Source organism: Meriones unguiculatus, chromosome 14 (assembly GCF_030254825.1).
Source record: "Meriones unguiculatus strain TT.TT164.6M chromosome 14, Bangor_MerUng_6.1, whole genome shotgun sequence".
Lineage (NCBI taxonomy): Eukaryota > Metazoa > Chordata > Mammalia > Rodentia > Muridae > Meriones > Meriones unguiculatus.
In genome coordinates, this window is record NC_083361.1 from 44,307,499 (window position 1) to 44,324,153 (window position 16,655).

The following is a 16,655-nucleotide window of genomic DNA, read 5'->3' on the forward strand; positions in this document are numbered from 1 at the left end:
TTAGTCCCAGCAACATATGGTGGCTCACAACCATCTGTAATGGAATCTGATTCCCTCTTCTGGTGTGCATGAAAACAGAGAAATAAATAAATAAATCTTAAAAAAAATAATCAGACACCAATGATACTGGATTAAACTTGACAGGATTCATCCCTGCAGCATGCTGAGACACTGATATATCTGTTGCAGCATCTTGCGTGTTCCAGCTTCAACCACCTCAGATACTGTTCCTCATCAAAGCCTGCTCCCAAAACAGCTTCAAAGAAAGCTACTAATCTCAATTGGTCAAACATTTCAGACTGTTCTAAACAGGACTTTTATTAAGCCTGGAATTTCCCAACATTTAGAGACTGGACCACAAATATTAATGCTAGTTTGCTTAACCATTTTTCCCAATTTCCTTTGGGCCCCAAATACTATTTTCTCATAAAAAAAAAATCAGCTATAAGAAACTCATGAGGGAGCTGGAGAGATGGCTCAGTGGTTAAGAGCACTGGCTGCTCTTCCAAAAGACCTGAGTTTAAGTCCCCGCAGCCACATGGCAGCTCACAACTGTGTTTCAGTACAAAACTCTCATACAGACATACATGCAGGCAAAACACCCATGTACATAAAATAAAAATAAATTAGTTAAAAGAAAAGAAACTCATGAGGACACCCCATTTCCCTTAAGGGGGTTCGGGAGGTTCTTGGTTGTTTTCTTGGGCTATGGGTATTTATTGTCATCGCGAGTTTGTTATAAGTTATTAATGGTCTTATTCAGAGAGTAAACAAGGTTAGACTCAGAGATTTCTCTCTTTTCTCTTTCTTTCTTAGATAAGAAAAAAGGGTTGAAAGGAAAGAAAGGGGAATATAGAAATGTCTTCAGGAATGATAAGACAAAAAGTATATTGAATCTACTCCTCAATTTAAGGCTTTGTTATTCTCAAATAAGGTTACTTTTCGTCACTGGTATAGGATTTTGTATATGATACAAAAATAAGTATTTTTGATACATTGGTATAAATTTTGGTACATTGATATAAATTTTGGTACATTGATACAAATTTATTTCCAATACTTTTAAAATTGCTATTACAAACTGTTTAGGATATTAGGTAATGCAAATTAATTGTTAGTTATTCAACTCATGGTCATGTCAGACACTAGTCAAATTTATCACAAAAATATACATTTTAGGTTTCACAGATAAATATGATTCTAGAGATAGACAGATTATATATAAAGAAAAATAGATACATCTTCAAAAACCTCAGAGACTTACAGAAGATGGCATTTTAAAATGTTTTTATTATTTTAAGAATTCTTTGACAATGAGACATGTCATCTCCCGGCAGCATCCAACCTACCTCAAAGAACATGATGAGCATCAAAGAACCTCCATATGGAGATGGCTTCAAATGTAGCAAACCACCCATCTGGTAAAAAAAAAAAAACAAAAAAAACCACCTTACTTTATGACAGACAGAATTCTGCCTAAAATCGGCAAGCTTAACTGCAGGACAAGTCAACTGCCTAGCTCTGCAAAGACAGGGCAAGCAAGTCCTAAGTAGTTCCTGCTTCACATATAAGTCTGTCAAAGGTACTGGGCCAGAAACATTATAGGGAGTTTTGGATGGCTGTTCAAGCAGCAAACTGTCTCTGTCATTTTATTTATTTGTTTGTTTGTTTATTTATTGGAAGCTGCTAGCATGTACTTCCTATTTACTTAAGTAAGTAATTGTATTCCTTCTCAAGTCTCTGATGGGGTTGAAGACCAGGTAGTCATAGTTTTACAATTAGCTTAATTGCTTAGGAATTTTAAAAGATGCTTTAGGTCTAGATAGATGATTTTAGGTTGATATATACAAATTATAATAAATAACAGGTACAAAACTTTAAACTCTCATAGATACGATAGATATTTTCTTCAAACTTGCCAAATACATTTACACTAGACATTATATATATATACTATATATATACTAGACATTATATATATACTATATATATACTAGACATCATATATATACTATATATATACACTAGACATTATATATATATACTACATATAGTATATATATATAGTCATACATATTGGTTTTTATAATTGTTTCATAATTATTTTTACTCTATTAAAAATGGCCTTTTTATTTAGACAGAAAAGGAGAATTGTTGGGGGTTGATTTGATGCTTGCATTTTGATGCTAATTACTGGTCCTCAAGATCTGGTTATTGCCTGGATATACCTATCCTTGTTATGTAAACCTACCTAAGACATTACACCTGATTGGATGATTAAAGGCCTAAAACCTGGGCAGGGCAGAAGAGGGCAGGCATGACAAAGGTTCCCAGGCTTTGGGTTTAAGAGAATCATGGGAGACAGATGAACAGGAAAAGAGGAGAAAGGAAGTCACCACGATGGATTAACGTGGAAAAGAAACCATGTGGGTTGGGAGAATGGACTCCAAAGATGGCATAAATAAAAAAAAAAAAACAAAACACCAAGTATAGGCAAATGTTCATAATATTGTAGATGGAAGATAGTCCAGATAAGGATGGTTAAGGAAAAAAAAAAGGATGGCATTGGATGGGGGCTGGGAGGTGGATGGTGAGGTTATTGAGATAATGTAAATAAAATTATCTGCCCAACCCAAGGTATTTTAAGGCAATTATAAAATCTTAACAAGTGTTTCTGTTTTATTTGATTGTGATAGTGGGTTAATAATACCGCTGTGATAATCATAGGGCAAATAACAAACAAAATATAGCCCAACACCCATTATATTTGCAACAACACTGCAGATTAGATCCAGGCCCAGGCAGGTCAACAACTGGGCATTGGGACAGTGGGGAAGGCTACCTCAACAGTGGGGGGTTTAGCCAAGTCTTTGGTTCTTGATGCGCATACCAGATGATAGGTTTGTGTGAGGCCTTACCATCACAGTGGTAGGTGTCTATCAATTTATGGGGTCCATGTGAGAGATAGATATAATTTTCTCTATCTGTCATGTTCAAAGGTTCAAAGGCCTTGTGCTTGGTTTACCTGATTTAATATGTCCATGTGTCCTAACAGTTCCAATTCTCCCCAACTCAGCTTACAGGATGGCTCCCTTTCTATTCCCAGCGATAAGTTATCAGTCTTTGCTTGATGGAGGTGACTATTCAGTGGTGCTTTTTCTGTATCTACTCAGAAGAATGGAGTCAAAAGCCTCTTGTAAAACATTCTCCTGGGCAATGCATAGCTTGGGTGGAAACTGTTATATACAATGTGGAACAACTTAGCCTGACCTCAACAGATTGAAAGCCCTTCCTCATCAGAGATTTATCTAATGAGCAGAGAATAAGCAGGAAAAGCCTGACATATACAAAGTGGGATAACAGGTGCTATATAGATGTTAATGCTTTATAAAGGTTCAGAGGCTGGTGCTCTGATGAATTTACCTTCAGCTCACTAGCCCATTCCTACTCTCAAGAATGCTTTCCCTTTTTTATATTTTTAAAATTATATTTAAATTTTTATTTCGTATCGGGTGAGGTGCACACTTACAGACATGATAAGACAACTTACAGTTCTATTGCTTGAGTTCAGAGAAAGGGATGCAAGTGGCCAGGCCTGACAGGAAGCAGCTTGTATTGAGTGAGCCACCTTCCCTTATCTGAGAACTTGAGGGCTCTAGCAGGAGAGCACAGCTTCCTGCACGGTACCAAGGACCAGCCCTCCTCACTAGGGAAGGTCCATCGAACCCAAAGTGTTAAATGCATATAAAGTAGTGAGGGAGAAACAACTTTGGCCATCAAGTGGGTAACAAGTCTCCGCCAGATGGCCCTCACAGTCCCACTTTACCTGTGCTAATAAACTAGCAATTCTCAACCTGTGGGTTATGAGCCCCCACCTCACCCCGGGATGGCATATCAGATAGCCTGCACATCAGATATTTACGTTACGATTCATATGTAACACTAGCAAAATTAGTTATGAAGTAGCAATTAAATAATTTTATGGTTGGGGAGTCGCCACAACATGAGGAACTGTATTAAAGGGAGGCAGCATTAGGAGGGTTAGGAACCCACCGTAATAAATGGACTCTACCTCTGTTTTAATCATATGTCCCTGGCCTAATCTAGAACCATATGTTTAGATGAGAGCCCAATTTAGATCATCTGGAGGAGAAACCGAAGCCCGGAGCAGGAAGAAATAATTCATGGTGCTCGAAAATGATGGGAACCATACATTAAACTGGAAAACTGGTTGCCTCCAAATGCAACAGAATTTAAATCATTAATCAAAGCTATCCAGAGTCCTTTGTTAACAATAATTAATAATAAATAATGCCTAACTCTCTGAAGACACTCAGATTCCCCAACGTGCAAGGCGAAAGAGCACATCTCCTCATCAGAACAAAATGCACGGAGCAACCAAAACCGCAGCAAGTCGATAAGCACCTCCCTCAGACCCAGCACCAACCCTGTCTGAACTCTCGCGGAAACAGGCCTCACTTCTCGACTATCCAGTGCCGCGCGGGTCGGAACTCTCGCGAGAACAGTCGCCACTTAGCGGAGATTCCTGATAGGTAGGTGGTGGATATGGCCCGGCCTAAGTCGTCCGCGAGCCGGATGGACAGACAGCTGGACCGTGATGTGTGTGAGCTCGTCCGGCGGGTTACTGGCCTGCGGGACGAGGCGGATCCCAACTTCCAGCTGGCCTTGAACTTCGCGTGGTCCAATTTCAGGTGTGGGATCGCGGCTGCGAGCTGAAGCCGGGCGGGTGGGGCCGGGTCGGGACTGCGGCCTCCTGGAAGCCGCCGGCCGCTGCTGTGCCTTGGTTTCCTCTCTGTGCCCTGGCGAGAAGCATGTAATTAGAACCGAGTTGTAAATCGTTGACCGCAGACCTCATCGTAGCAGCAGTACTTTGCACATCAAAAGCCACTAAGCTGGGAAAGTGAATTTTTAGAGCGAAATTCTGATCACGTCCTGTTAAAATTTTAGTATCACCAACTAGCCTCTTCTTGCTCAGGCATATTTTCCTGATTCTGTGTCTTCCTTTTGCATAAAACAAACTCAAGTTCTACTACTGAACAACACAGTGAAAATCACCTTGAACAGTGAACAGTTTGTCAAAGTCTCCGACCCTGATTATAAGCACGGACATGAGTATCTATATACCTAGGTAGAGAGAATACAGACCTCCCAGGTTCAGGAAAAGCATGCCTAGTGTCCAAATTAACAATCATAATCGATTCAAATAAGTCATGTAATTGTATTTGTAATTGTATCCCAAGTAATATTTCTAGTGTCAGGAGGCAGGTGATAATAATTTTAGAGTTGGGAGAGGCATAAGATGTCCTCTAGTATAAAACAAGAATAGTAAAAGCATACCTATGACTTGTCACCAAAAGAAAACATGTGGCCTTCTCAGGTTATTTCCAAATGTATTACATTAATAACAGCCTTTGGTCCCACTGCTCAATTTTAGGTTTTGATGTTGTTATGTGTGTGAGTGGTTTGCCTTCATGTACACGTGTGTGCTTTGTGTGTGCGCGGTGCCCAAGAAGACAGCTGATAGCAACTCTGCAGCTAGAGTTATAAACAGTTGTGGGTTTTGTGGCTAGAACCTTGGCCCCCTGGAACAATGGCAAGGGCTCTTAACCACCGAGCCATCTCTCCAGACCCTTGCCACAGCTTTGTAAACATTTGATAGTTGTTCTTAAATACGCTTTTCTTTTTATTTCAAGTTAGCAAATTACTCAGAGGAGGAATGTTAAGACTTCACAGGGCTTCTCTCATATTGAAAAGAAAAAAAAAATCCAGTCGTGATGATACATGTCTGTGATTGCCGCAACTTGGGTGGCCTAGGCAAGGAGGATTACTGTGAATTGAAGGCTATCTATCCTTAGCTTCATACTGAATTCTGAGCCACGTAGCAAGATCTGTCAAAAACCCTCAGAAAATGTTGTACTGACCTGTGAATAAAACAAAGGAGCTGGAGGATAGGGAGTAAGAAATATCCGACATATGCAGAGATATGGAGAGCTATGACTGAAATATACTTAGCTACGTGACAGAATTGGCATTAAAAGCTGCATTTTATTTTTACTAGATTTCATCGCTTCTTGGATGTCAACAGTCACAAAATAGAAAAAACAATAGAAGGGTATGTTGATTCTTTATATATCTCTATGTATTTGCTAATGTGTTTTAGTAAAGATAATTTGGTATCAGTTAATTTTTTTATGTTTTAGAATTTATGAAAAATTCACCATTCATTCTGATCTGAGCAAAGCTGCTAGTTGGAAGAGATTAACTAAGGAGTTTTTAAATGCATCACTTCCCAACGTAGAGAAAATAAAGGTGAGTTTCCAGTTGTGAGATCTGCAGAGTGCACTCAGGAAAGAGGGAGGAGGTATAATAGGGTGCACCCTCAGGTTTGTGAGAGGGCACATTTATACACCGTGCAACTGTCCATGTGCAACGTCTGTGCTAAATGTAAATGGGACTTTTGTAGGGCTTAAATTTCAAGTGCAGATATTCTTTGGCTTAGTTTTTAGTAGTTTGTTAGACAAGTAAACTCAAAATTATGAAAGAATATTCAATTTGTGGCACTAAAAGATTGGAAGAAATCTAAGTTATTAATAAGATTGGTTAAATAAAATATAGCACACTGTGTCAAATTATTAGATATGTTTAATCTTCAGGATGCATATTGCTACCAGAGAATAACTTCACATTTATCCATATTATATTCTAAAAAATTACATGACAGTTCCTCTAGGAATAAAAACTTTAACCCACTCAAATATTTTATGCTTTTTAGAAATACAGAACCAGACCTCATATAACTTAGATTCCTTACATGTAAACATTTGAACTATGAAAGATTTAGAGATTAGAATTTATTTTATGATGACTTACGTTTTCTAAAACAAGCAATGTAAGCGTGTAAACAACTGTTGCGTAATTCTTTCATTACTGAGTCTAGTTTCAGAAGCATTCACCAACCTCAAGCTGATTGCGTTTCTTCCCTTCTGTTTGTTTTAAAGACAGATGCACATTATTCCATATTGTCACTGCTTCTGTGTCTGTCTGATTCCCCTTCAAACAGCAGCTATGTGGAAACACCAAGACATAAAGAAGTGGGTATGTTATCAGATACAAATTGACTTATTTATAATCATCGGGGTTTTTAGTAAAATCACAGCCAAGGCTACACAGAGGTACTGCCTCAGTATTTACTTTCCTGTAAAATCAGGAAATTAAATTATTTCCCTTGCCTTGATGAATGTAAAGTCTTATTTAAAACATAAGCTCTGACCTTTTTTTGTTGTTTTTGTTTAAAGACAAGGTTTCATGTGTCCCAGGCTGGCTTTAAACTCACTTTGTAGTGAGGCTGGCCTTGAACTTCCTTAAGGTCAAGGATTCAAAGTGTGTGCCACTCTGCCCAGCTCAGTATTAAAGAGCTATCCTATGGCTCCAGGCATCTTAGGCAAACATCAGCTACCTCTCCAGTCCCAAGTGTCTCAGAATTTTCAGATTTAGTTCCTTGAATGCATTTTGAGTTTTATGTGGGTTTCTTTTCTTGTAGTTTTAGGGGTTTTTTTTCCTCTAGATATTTATGATAAAGCTGATGGGGTTCCTTTGTTACATTTTAGAAAAGAAAGATGATTTTGACTGGGGGAAATACTTGATGGAAGGTGAAGAAATTGGTCTTGGTCCAAATATTGATACACCGGTAAGTGGCTGTTGTTTTGCTGATACAAATGAAAGTACTTGCCCACATGGCAGCAGTAATCTTTGTCCTTCTGCCATAAAACATGCTGTTTAAACAGGAACTCTCTTCACTAAGCCGGTGAGTCTGGAGCCTCAGGTAAAGGTGCTCACTGCCAACCCAACACCTGAGTTGGATGGTGAAAGGGAACTCGTGCAGGTTGCCCTTTGATCTGCACACAGGAGCCGCAGGTGGGCGTGCTCACTCATGCGTATAAATAGATACTCTCTCTAAATAAAACAACACATTTTTAAAGATGTGAGTTGTGGAAGATTTATTAAGATTCTGGGTTAAATCAATGTTTGCCAGTACCATTTATGTGGTATTGTTTTCAACACAAAGAAAAAAAGTGCAATTTTTCAGGTTACAATATCCCTCCCCCCAAACAATTTCATTAAATAGGCAAGTGTAATAAATGTACTAAGTGATAGATTATATTTAGTTCCTGTTGCACTTTTAGTCAAGGAGATTAAAAAGAACCCCTTATTCTCACAGTCACTGCCTGAGGGCAATAACACATGTTGGGTTCTTTTGGAATTCAGAAGTGGTTCTTGCTAGTTCCATTCACAGAAAGTTGAATTCACATATTTGCCACAAAAAAGGAAAGCTGGAGGAGTTAAAACGAGAAAAAAATTAGCTTTCTAAAGCTCTTCATGACTCATAGAAACTTTTGTCTACGTTCTGTCTGTTATTACCCTCTCTAGGTCTCCATTCGAAATTTAGCCTTTACCTACACTATTCACATGTGTGTATTATGGGCTAAGATTGTCAGCTTTACAACTTTTATCACCTTGAATCATTCTATTCCCATTATGAAAACTTTTAAGAGATAGAGGTTTAATTTGGTTTTTGCTTCTCTTCAGAAATGTTCTTTGTTTTTAATCCTAAGTTACTTTAATTGTTACAGTCTCAGGAGTAAGTTCTTTTCTCTTCTTAAATCAGAATTTGTCTGAAGACAGTGATAATGAAGATGCACAACAGCCCTTAAGCAGAGAAGACTCTGGGATACAGGTAGACAGGACCCCATTAGAAGAACAAGACCACAACAGAAAAGGGGGCCCTCAAGTCTGCTGGGAAGGTATTTTACATGGTTCAGTCCTGGTGTTTTCTCACAAAAGGTCTTAAGTGACAGGTTTAAGATTGATGGCATTGATGAAACTATTGGTAAGCCCTGACATTACTACCAAATCTTAAGCTGCTAATATAGTGGTTCTCAACCTTCCTAATGCTACAACTCTTTAATGTAGTTCCTTATGATGTGGTGACCCACAACTATAAAATTATTTCATTTCTATTTCATAACTGTAATTTTGCTAGTTATGAATCCCAATGTAAATATCTGAGGTACAGGATATGTGATGCAAGCCCCAAGGGAGGTTGTGACCCACAGATTGAGAACCACTGTGATAGATCTTTACTGTATGCCTAAGAAATTGCACCATAGCTTTTATCTCCTCTGTCAGTTCAGAAAAGAAAAGTGGCACTAATATTCTAACATTTTTGTTATTATTTTATGTGAGGTGTATTCTGTGTTCCTTTTTATACTATGTACTTGTGTGGTATCAACAGGTCAGAAGAGGGCATCAGATCCCTAGGATTGGAGTTACAGACGGTTGTGAGCCACTATGTGGGTATAGAGGTCACACTTGGGTCCACTGCAAGAGCAGCCAATGCTTTTAACCACTGAGCCATCTCTCCAGCCCTAAATTACTGTTTTTCAATACTAGTTCTGATAACTTATTGTGCTGAATGTTGTCTTTGTTGTTGTTTGAAAAGGGCTAACCTTTCTGAATACAGTAAAAGGAAAAGATATGTGGAGCTAGTTTTTTCCTTTGAATGTTTATCTTTTCATTTATCAGTGAGCAACTAGGATTGGCAGAAATTTTAGAAAATACTAGAAGATTATGGATAAAGTCATCCTGTTACACATATTTTGTCCACTTTTGTTTCTGATTCCTAGTCTTGTTTATTTATTTTTTCTTTTTTATGTGCATTGGTAATTTTGCCTGCATGTATGTCTGGGTGAGGGTGTCAGATCTTGGAGTTACAGACAGTTATGAACTGCCATGTGGGTGCTGGCAATTGAACTCAGGTCCTCTGGAACAGCATTCAGTGCTCTTAACCAATGAGCCATCTCTCCAGCCCCCTTATTCCCAGTCTTAATTCGTCTTTCTTGTCAGTGAGTTCTAAACACTTGTTCTAATATATTTGCTATTTATGTCTGTCATTGTTGTACATTGTAAAACGTTGTGTTGGCTGATGTGTTCAATTAATTACATAACTAGCATTATATTTAAATCCCCTTCCTTACCTTTTCTTAGAAGTCTCTCCTAAGATCTGTCCATGTTTGTATGGGAGCTTCTCTTCCTCTGTTCTTAAACTGTTATTGAAGTCTGAAGTATGTAGTTTAATATTTTCATCTCATTTTCTCTTGTTGATAGACCCTAAATTTCCTCTGCCAACCCAAATTCCCTGCTCCATCTGGACTTGTGTGAGAATTTGGCTTTGATACAAGTTCCTGCCCCATAATCTCTTAAGTATTCAATTAGGTCTAATCTGACTGAGGAATTGTCTGGGTCTGCACTTGTTTGACTACTGGGTATTTAAAGACATCATGGATTTATTGACTCTTCTGTGTATTTTTTGATAATTGTTCTCATTTAATTGTCAACATTTACACTAGAGTAAATGATAATGATAGAACAGGCTTTGATTTGTGATGTAAATCAAGTCCATTCTTAAATTATAAACTTGTTAGTTTTAAACAGTTGTAGTGGAATATGTACAAGAGTGCACAAGAGTTTCTAGACAGGGTCTCCTTGCAACTTGAGTCTGTTTTCCTCCATTTGCCTCCTGAGTGCTAGAATTAGAGAAGTATATGTACCATCATGCCTATCATTTGGGCTTTATATCTATTGCCTTCTCCCCCACAGTTTTTTGTTAATATCAGTTCTTAAGCTTTAAACAGTTTGCAAATAGCTTTTAGTCATCTGACTTAGATCAAAGAGAATCTTGGGTTCTTTATTGTTTTCAATCAAACCTGTGAATTTGAGCCACTGAAGTGGCTGATCACTTAAGACAGCTTGCTGCTCTTCCAGAGGATCTGAGTTCAGTTCTAAGCATCCAGGTGAGCAGCTTTATGTTCTGTCTTAAAGCATAGAATACATAGCCCATCGTTTGCTGCTTTTCAAAATTGCCTTAGCTCCCTTTGTGAACCTGTACTCTTCTATGAGCATTTTAGAAGCAGTGTGACAAATAAATCCAACTGAATTTTTGATTAGGGTTTTAGTAATTTGTAGATGTAACTTGGGAGGCTAACAGTACCTCCATTTTTTTAATTAATTTGCATTATATTAGACTCTACTTGGGAGTAAACCTTACCTTGTGAATGCTAGGTAAATGCTCTGCTAGTAAGATACAGCCCCAATCCTATGAAATTTTATGGCTTTTTTGTTTGTTTATTGGTAATGTTCTTTTTTAAATTCTCAAGTAGTCATCTAGTGATTTCTGTGTCTTACATTTTTATTGTTGTGATTCCTGAGCAATTTGTTTTACTTTGTTTACATAGGTTTACATAGGTACTTTGTTTACATTGGTGTCTGCAGTTTGTCTGTGTTGGGCATTCTTGGTGAATCTTCATCTTAAATTTGGTAGTTTGTTGAATTCTTTGGGTTTTTTTATGTAAGTAATTAGTATTATCTCAGGTATTTATCATTTTATCCCCTCTTAATTCTTACGCCTTGTTTCTTTGTGACAACTTGACTAGGGCAAGCCTTCTCATTTACAGGCTGGACAGTGGCCATGGGAGGGCCCTCATAGACAGGGTCTCATCCTCTCGGAGCTACACTTCAGTAACTAGTTGGTGAAAGCACCTAGAACACTAAAAACTGGTATATATTGCACTTCTTTTGCAGATGAGCCAGATAGCCGGAGCTGGCTGGAGCAGCATGTCGTCCATCAGTACTGGACAGCCGGGCGCTCCCGGATCCCACACAGTGCGCATCTGCACTCCAATTTAGCCGCTGTCTGGTAAGCTAGATTTCTTGAGTAATAGAATGATAGAACAGGCTTTGATTTGTGATGTAAACCAAGTCCATTCTTAAATTACAAACTTGTTAGTTTTAAACAGTTGTAGTGGAATATGTACAAGAGTGCACATATATCGTGCTAGCGATTGAATCCAGGGCCTTAGACACATTAAACAAGCACTGTTTTCCTGAGCTAAGCCCTGGCTCCCTTACGAGATTTTTAATTAATAGTTTATCAAAAAAGTAATTGTGATAATATTTTTATTTGCAGTGTAAGTAGATTGGTGTATACCAGCTTATGTCTAATTTCCACTTTAATGCACTTACTGTAAAAATACACTAATTAAAAAAAAGAAACATTGCACAGTTTTAAGCATTTGCTTGATTGCATGATAAACAATTGTAATTGCTCTGAGAACATGTTTCACTAAAAAATTTTCAGTGAATGTGGAAGATTAATATGGAGTGCACTTAAGGCATTTATTGTGTTTATTTGTTGATATCTGATAAATTTGCGTATATTCATTGAGGCAAGTAATGATACATAAAACTTTTCTGTTGCTCTTTAATAGGGACCAACACCTATACAGCAGTGACCCACTGTATGTTCCAGATGACAGGGTGGTTCTTACTGAGACACAGGTTATTCGGGAAACCCTATGGTAAGAGCATTGGCCTAAGAGATTGTGTTACTGAGAAGTAAAGTTGTTGTCTGCTTTTGATTGTAAGGAATATACTAAAGAAGTTCCACTTGTAGACTAGAAATAGGCCATAGAGGTGAAGTTCAGACTTCAGATTTCAGTGTGACAATTGTGTGATTTTGCTACAGTCTTTCCCATTTTAACTAATTTGAGATTGAGTTAGACTATCTTTTGTGAAAATCTTGCTATAATTCTTTCACTTGAAATGTGTCTATGAGAGTTGTCTGTGCTAGTACCTACGATAGCTAGCAGCCTACGATAGCTTCTGGGCCCACATGTTTCTGCCATGAATTATATTCTACCAACATTCTGACAGTTCTCAGCATGCAGTGGTCTCTTTGTATCCTCAGGAATGTAGCACGTGCTGGGGGGGAGGGGGCACTGTTGAACTTCTAAAATGAAGCTGAAATATCTTCTCTTAAATTAATCCTGTGAATGTAGCTGGTCTTTGCTGCCTTGTAGATTCTTCATTTCCCCGCCCCCAACACTGGATCATAGAGAAACAAAGATAGAAGGGAGAGAGGAATTAGGAAAATCCCTGAGTCTAATTTTTTTCCTTTTGTTTCGTCTTTGACCATAGCTACTAAGCAAACCACAGCAAACCTCACAAAATAACAACTACCTGATGCCACCTCTTGGGACCTTCACATTTATGTTCCCTCTGAAAAATTCCCAGAATTCCAAACATCACACTGTCACAGAAATCTTCTGCAGCTGTCAAAACCATGCTTCTGCTAGAGCACAAGGGAAATCATGGTCAGCTGCTGTAGATAGCCCAAAGCAACCACACTTGTGACAGCGCATTCTTACATTTCTGTGTTTTTTAAAGAAACCAGAATTCTAGAATTCTTAAAAATGTCACCATACGTGGAGTTTCATAATCTTCCCATTTTCTTGTCATCTACATGTTTTGTCCCCCGGTTCTGGGTTTTCAAAATAAATTTCTCAGCTACACTTTAGTGATTATTTTAGTAAACTTCAAGTATATTGACCTTTTTTATTTCATTTCAGGTTACTTTCAGGAGTAAAAAAGCTGTTTATATTTCAGTTAATAGATGGGAAGGTAACTGTGAGAAACAATATTATTGTAACTCATTTGACACATGTAAGTATTTGTGTATAATGTCACTTAAAAATTAAAAATTTTAAATTAAACAAGTCTTTTAAATGTTGGTAATATAACTTTCGAACATTTTACAATATCAAATTTATTGAATAGAGTGAAAACTCTAAAAAAGCAAAATTAAGTTGTGCACCATTACAGGACTTAGCCAATTCTTAAGTATTTATGATATTTTATTTTTATTTCATTTTCTCTTTTATTCTTTACTGAGAAAGCTATATACTGTCATAATTTTTTCTATACTTTGCTAGTGTTTTTAAAATGTGTAAGCCATGATTCTGTAGTATATAGAAACTGATTGTCCACGGTTTCTTTTGAATATGAACTAAACTCATTATGTTACTTTGTCATGTACCAAATAGTTTAAAACAGTCATAGAAACAGTCTTTAACAGTTAAGGAGAAATTAATTTGAAAGTCTGTGGAAGGCCAGCTTTAAATGATTCTATGTGACTTCTGTTGTAGAGCTGTTTACGATCAGTGCTTGAACAAATAGCAGCATATGGCCAGGTAGTGTTTCGGCTTCAGGAGTTCATTGATGAAGTTATGGGGCACAGTTCTGAAAGCCTATCACCTGGAAATGGTTCCATACCTAAGAAGCGGCCTGAAGCTCCCTTTAGAACCTACCAGGCTTTCATGTGGGCCCTCTACAAATACTTCATTAACTTCAAGGAGGAACTTACAGAGATTGAGAAGTGCATCATCAGTAGTGGTAGGTAAATTTTTTAAGTCATAAGTTACCTAACTGTTTTGAGTGGTATTAAAGTTATCCTTTGTTAATAAAAGGTTTAAAAATTACATGGCAAATATGTAATTCTCATGAATGTATTCATTTTTATGGTGATTTTAGAGATGGAAGGATAACTCAGCAGATAAAGGCACTGGCCACCAAGCCTTCCAGCCTCAGTTCAGTCTGTAGGACCTGCAAGGTAGAGGAGAGAACCAGTTCCTTCGGGTCATCCTCTACCTCCATATGTGCACATGACACACACAATCTACCTACTACCACCACCACCCATATCTGAGTTCACACACACATAAATAAATGTAATAAAAATGTTAAATAATTTTGAAGCTACCTTAAATTTATAAGTCATTAGTCTCTCTAAAAATCAAGAAATGAAGGACAACTTACAATGATACAGTTTTTTTGCTCCAGCTCCCCTCTCAAGACAGGCAGTTTCTTGTACATCCGTTTAGAAGGTACTGTGTTTGCATGAGAACACCCTTATTTCTTTTACAAAATAACTTCTGTTTATACCATAGGCCAGTTCTCAATGATGGACATTTGGATTGTTTCCACTCTTCTGTCATCACTCTGACTGCAATGATTACCACTTACATGTTGCAGTAATTACACATCTGTAGAATGGAATTGATAGGTTAAAGAGTATATATGATAAAATGTGACTTGCTAGATTTTTCTGTATTTCTCTACATTAAAATATAGAGAAGTATATGCTCTTGTCAGTAGGGTCTTGTTATAAGTTACTAAAATTTTGTTCTTTTACCAATATGAGAGGTATAAAATGGCCAACCACTATGTGGTTTTTGTTTTTCCACCTTTAATTTTTAAAAAGTTTTTTTTTTTTTTAAACTAAGGACACAGTAACACAAAGAGCTCTCATGTTCTCTTGTTTCTCTAAGTGGTGAAATTTTCCGTAATTACAGAGTCACCTAGGAAACTGACATGTCACAGCAGCACGTTAGCCAGACTGCAAGTCCAGCAGTGTGTGCCATTCTGCCACATGCGTAGATCTATACAACTACTTTGATATTATATGATTTCTTGATAAGGAGGTATTCCACTACCGTTCAGGAACTTGGTTGAGACACCCCTTTGTAGCTTTCCTGCTCTCACTGAACTAGTAGATTGTGGTAGGGAAGTTTGCATTTGCATAATTGTAGTTTATGCTGCTTTAAGTGAAGTTGAGTGCCTTTCTGTTATATTGTCTTTCCTTTTCTGATATTTGTCAAGTTTCTTTATACACTACTTTTGTCTGAATTATATTTTTCTCCTTGGCTTATGAGAGTTCCTTTTTGATGGAAGGTACAATATTAAAGATACTGTATTAAAACCTACCACCCTCCATTTGGCTATGCCTTTCCATATGGCAGCAAAATAGCATTATTAGTATCAGTATTACATGTTGGTCACAGATGTTTTTCCTTGCTATTCAGTTTGATTTATTGATACTTAACAGATACAACGATAACACTTGCAATAGTGGTGAACAAGCTGGCACCTCGATTGGCTCAGCTGAAGGTCCTGCACAAAGTGTTCAGTACTGGAGTAGCAGAAGTCCCACCTGACACTCGCAATGTCGTCCGGGCATCTCACCTGCTTAATACCCTGTACAAGGCCATTCTTGAATATGACAATGTTGGAGAAGCCTCTGAACAAACCGTATGTTGGACTTCTGCTTAAACCAAAGTGCATGATGAAAAGATAGTGAATAAAGTCATGGTATGCCAGACATTTGTTCAAAGTTTAGTTTGCTTCCAAATTCATGGCTGGCTTACTAGTTTTAATTACCAAAAGAACCAGAAAGGATGAAGCAGAAAGTAAGAAGTGAAAATACTTTTGTGGCTTATATAGATATTTCTGATAAACCTTTCTTATATAAAACACAGCCACGAATGGTGGTGCACACCTTTAACCCCAGCACTCCGGAGGTAGACGCAGGCAGGTCTCTTGAATTGAAGCTGAAGCTTGATCTACATGGAAAGTTAAAGGCCATTGGAGGCTACATAGTAAGACCCTTTCCAAAAAGGAAAGAAGTCACAAGTCTATGACATTGAGTGTCTAAAGTAACAGACTTATAGGAGCTAGGGTAGGAGAGTTTCAGCATAAATGTATTGAATTTGCTTATTACAGTGGCTAAGATGGTGAGCACTTGTAGTCAGGAAGCTGAGGTAAGAGGATTTTAAGTTCGAGGTGATGTTGGGCTACAAGGCAAGAACCTATCAAAAGTTAGAGACTAATGTGATAAATTTTGTGGTGTATACTTTTTCCATAATTTTTTTATAATTTGAAATCCAACTAGAGACTAGTAATTT

At 37.6% G+C, this 16,655-nt stretch overlaps 1 protein-coding gene across 4 annotated transcripts in view; it reads left to right on the forward strand.

The window, feature by feature from the left end:
* The first annotated feature begins 4,495 nt into the window (after positions 1 to 4,495).
* Positions 4,496 to 16,655, forward strand: part of Tubgcp5 (tubulin gamma complex component 5) — a 32,924-nt gene continuing 20,764 nt past the window's right edge. The window contains exons 1-11 of one of the 4 annotated variants that reach the window (XM_021652629.2): positions 4,496 to 4,712; positions 6,080 to 6,133; positions 6,222 to 6,330; positions 7,020 to 7,116; positions 7,629 to 7,708; positions 8,687 to 8,822; positions 11,659 to 11,773; positions 12,345 to 12,434; positions 13,485 to 13,578; positions 14,061 to 14,307; positions 15,800 to 16,002. In XM_021652629.2, coding sequence (XP_021508304.1) covers positions 4,567 to 4,712; positions 6,080 to 6,133; positions 6,222 to 6,330; positions 7,020 to 7,116; positions 7,629 to 7,708; positions 8,687 to 8,822; positions 11,659 to 11,773; positions 12,345 to 12,434; positions 13,485 to 13,578; positions 14,061 to 14,307; positions 15,800 to 16,002 — 1,371 coding nt within the window. In that variant the 5' untranslated portion in view covers positions 4,496 to 4,566. Of the gene's footprint in view, positions 4,713 to 6,079; positions 6,134 to 6,221; positions 6,331 to 7,019; positions 7,117 to 7,628; positions 7,709 to 8,686; positions 8,823 to 11,658; positions 11,774 to 12,344; positions 12,435 to 13,484; positions 13,579 to 14,060; positions 14,308 to 15,799; positions 16,003 to 16,655 lie in introns of those variants that run through there. The other 3 variants (XR_009585524.1, XM_060367230.1, XM_060367231.1) reach the window with 3 other exon arrangements.